General features: G+C 40.4%; 1 protein-coding gene across 1 annotated transcript in view; it reads right to left on the minus strand.

Annotated features, from left to right (window-relative positions):
* LOC101850411 (ras-like protein family member 12) overlaps window positions 1-730 on the minus strand; it is a gene marked incomplete in the record, with an annotated part of 34299 nt that extends 33569 nt beyond the window's left edge. Inside the window, 1 exon segment of the mRNA XM_013081445.1 lies at window positions 174-730. Coding sequence (XP_012936899.1) covers window positions 174-264 — 91 coding nt within the window.
* Window positions 731-4106: the final 3376 nt, after the last annotated feature.

The raw sequence follows: 4106 nt of genomic DNA on the forward strand, positions 1-4106 counted from the left end.
CACCTCTTCTCTCTCTCTTACCCCCCTCTCTCTCTTTCACTCTCTCTTTCTCTCTCTCTCTCTCTCTCTCTCTCTCTCTCTCTCTTACCCCCCCTCTCTCTCTCTTTTTTTTTCTCTCTCTCTCTGTCTGTCTTTCTCTCAAACATTTAAACGTTACCTAAGTAATGGCCTACCTGATTTGCCCACACTCAAGGCCCCGACCAGAGCCAGATTGAACTCCGGAGTCGTGGCTCCGTTCCGTAGGTGAGTTCTTCTTCCACTCATCCTGAATTTGATGAAAGAGGCGAGCGATTTGCCGTTTCCCTTATTTTTCTCTGCAGAGTAATCTGCTCTGGCTGAACCTGCTCAGGGATCTCTAGTGGGTGTTAATGCTTTCCAAGCTGTAGGTTTAAGTCGACACCAGATAAAGATATCTCTGGAGATATTTTTACTTGCAGTTTTTCCTGCGTAAGATCTTAGATCGAACTGCCAGTTCCTCAGAAAGACAACCTGCGTATATTTGAAAGTTTTCAATAATCCAGATGTTGGGAAAAAACTGAATGCACCTTGTGATCCGCTAGAAGCTGGCACAGGTTATTATAGAGCAAACCTAGTAAAAGTGAATGCGTCGAGATATAGACGGGACAGGAATAATTTAAACCTCATTATTATCACATCGTCCAGCGATGCCCTGAGGTTTAATAAGTACACTTGTCAGTCAGCGTCTTTAAAGTTGAAGATAATACAGTGTCCCTGTTGAACAACAAATTACCGTGTATGTTAATTTAAAATCAATGGATAATCCGCAAGAAAGAACAACACATTCGGCTTCAGAATTTCGTTTTTGAAGAGAACGTATTCCCAACTGCACTAAACATTTCACTTATTAAGCAGAGATCTTGTTCTTATCAGTCCTCGCCGGGCGAGAAGAAGGCAAGAATGTGAAACGAGATGAGGTCCTCAAAGCTGACGACTTAGGACAGGACCGCTGGATTTACGCTCAATATACTCCTGATCTGACCACTATCTCCCCACTGGACATAGCTCAGGTCCGCCATTCTTGTAAGTGGGATGGTCTCCTTTCTTTAACTCCATATAGAAAATTTCAGCAAAATCTGTTGAGTTGAGATAGGAGAACCAGGTTCCGTAATATGGCCAAGATGAGAAACCAGTGACACGGAGTATGATCGATCAGGTCACACGTGGTTAAACCATATTCCCCGAAAAAACAGTTCGTCTCATCATTTTGTAAGTAACATCTGTGAGTCTGAAAAAAAGAAAAGAGTAGGTTAGTTTCTCCTTTCAGTTAGGTCAAAATACACCTATGTACAAACATAAACAAGAAAGCTGTGGTTATTATAATAATGCTATGTTTCTCCTTTCAGAGAAGTCAAAATACATCTATAAATATAAACAAAAAACCAGTGGTTACTATAATAATACTGCTGATTGTTTTGTCTGGAACTGGAAAGATTGAAAGTTTAAACTATAACTTTTAATTGGTAGTTCTAAGATTTTCCCCCACTCATTCCACAACTTATTTCGAGCCATTCAACACCTAACAGACCACGAACACAGGACAGTAAAAACAGAAAGACGTCTTCTTATTTTAGACACAGTTCACAGCCCAAGATGCCAATTGAAAAACAGCGAAAACCAGTAGCATTTTCCCACGTACTTTATTTTATTGTATAGACGCATTTTCCCTACAGCCTGTGAAGAGAGCCAGGGAAAGAAATAGAGAGGGAAAGACAGACACACACACACACACAGAGAGAGAGAGAGAGAGAGAGAGAGAGAGAGAGAGAGAGAGAGACAGAGACAGAGACAGAGAGAGGGAGGGAAGAAGAAATTAGTAAACGACTCCAAATTACTACTAGGATTCAAGCAGTTAACCAGACGCGTCTGCAATATTGCGACACTGGACACCTGCATGGTGCTCCGAGGAAAACATCTGCCGCTGGGGGTAAAATTGTATTGCAAAAAACAGAAAAATGCTCCTGACCAAACCAAAGTCCACATTTCCTTATTTTGATCACGTCTGAAGACCAACGACGCGACAAATTAATTTACTTGTTCACCCTCTGTTGCCGTTAATCATCGAGGGGAGATGCAGCTTTCTGTAGTAGGCCAGCTCTACAGCCCTTTCAAATGGGATAATATAATTTGCAGGGTTTCCTTCACTCCTTCAATATACATTTTGCGTATCATTTCTCTTCCTTTATAGCCGGAGTGCTTGATGTTCTCGAGGCTGGCTGGCTAGATGACATTCGTAACAGGTGGCCAAACCATTTTATTCTCTGCTTTTAATGAAATGCGGGCAGGACGCGGTGCCAGTAGCTGTTCTTACTTCTTCATTTCTCTGCCTGTCTCGTCTTATGATGTTAAGGGTTTTGCGGAGACATTTTTATCATCGCATACAGTGATTTTGTTTTCATGGGTTTTACTTGATGTAAAGGTCTGGCACTGGTAGCATAATATTTGTATTAATATTGAAGTGATAAACTGTCTCTCTGAGTCCATGGAGATGATTGGATGAACTGAAAGGGGTACGAGCTGGTAGGTGACAGCGTTGGCTTTTTGCGTTCGCATTTCTATATCTCTGTCCGTTTATCAGCTTGTTTTCAGAAAAAGGTGCTGCCAAGATATTTAAACTCCTTCACTTGTTTTAGTTGTTAACCATTGACATGAATGTTCAGAGGACTATGCTTGCGGCTCACTTCCATAACTTCTGTTTTGATGTGTTTATTTTCATGTCAAATTTCTCGCATCTGTTGTTCAGTCCGGTAGTGTGATTTGACACAACAGCTACTGGGTCTAATTTGCTATATCGAACAACTGATGGCACTTCTGTAAGATTCTCCCTCGGGTGAAAGTAAAAGTAAATGTATGTATGCGCTAACAGCCCCGTTGCTTTCAATTTTATTAGTTTACCTAAGAGGTGGGATCTCCGAATTCAACATTCTGTTTTATGGAGATTCTCAGGATTGACTACCTAAAATTCTCACGCGGATTGGATGTAACTGTTCGCCGGGCCTGGTGCAGCCAGCGGGTAATGATTTTGACACCTCGCTACCTCAGAATGACAAAGTTCTATCTGTTCAGTTCCTAATTTTGAGACATTTAGAGTAAAAAATGTTTGAGTTTTACAATAATGTGTCCGGTTTTATCGAATGCAATTCATTGAGTATCTTGACAACGACTCTGAATTTTATTCTTACGAATTTGATAGAGCAGATAGAGAATTTACATTCTCACCTCATGGCCTTAGTAACTCAAAACAGCCAAAAATGTCGGTTAGAACTTAGTAATTCAGAGGTAGCGACCTGTGTCTGACCTGATTCAACGACACTTTGAGTTCGGAAATTCGCACAGGATTCTATTGGTGGAATTCATAATGATGGTATCGAATGCTTTAGTTCAGAGACTCCAAAGACCACCTATTCTTTCCTGCTTTCATAAGCGTGAACGTATTTCATTACACACACACACACACACACACACACACACACACACACACACACATACAAACACACAAACACACAAACACACACATGCACATAGGATGGTGAGTGAGATTAATATAGTTTACTTGTGGTCAAGGGACTTATGTACTAAAATAGCATCGACACTGATCGCAGTACATTTTGTATTAAACAACATACACCCACAACAACAGACAACCTACACAACGTCGAGATGACCAAGTAGAAGCTCCACAAAGCACAAGGCTGTCGACCAGCCTTCAAAATAATATGGTCTTCACGATGTTGCCAGTTTAATCGTATTATTTTTAACAGCAGTTTTCTTCCCTAAAATTAATTCTGTTCAAGATTCGACTTTCACCTCTCCGTGGTGAGAAGGGGAACAGAAACTAACATTATCAAACTGTTTTAAATGATTTTATAAAATCTCTAAAATGTAATGATATCAGTAAAAATGATAGAAAAAAAGAAAACTAAAATCAAAACCGGTCTCGATACTTCGTGAGAGTCAAGAGGTCAAATGCACACCCAGAATGATTAATTATAATAGTTACTCTGTACCTATCTAATGCGTCAAAATAGAATCGTTACCAACAAAATTAACAGGCGCAAATTTCCTTTGCGTTGACACCCCCCACCCCC

This window comes from Aplysia californica, unplaced genomic scaffold (assembly GCF_000002075.1).
Source record: "Aplysia californica isolate F4 #8 unplaced genomic scaffold, AplCal3.0 scaffold00130, whole genome shotgun sequence".
NCBI classification, from domain to species: domain Eukaryota; kingdom Metazoa; phylum Mollusca; class Gastropoda; order Aplysiida; family Aplysiidae; genus Aplysia; species Aplysia californica.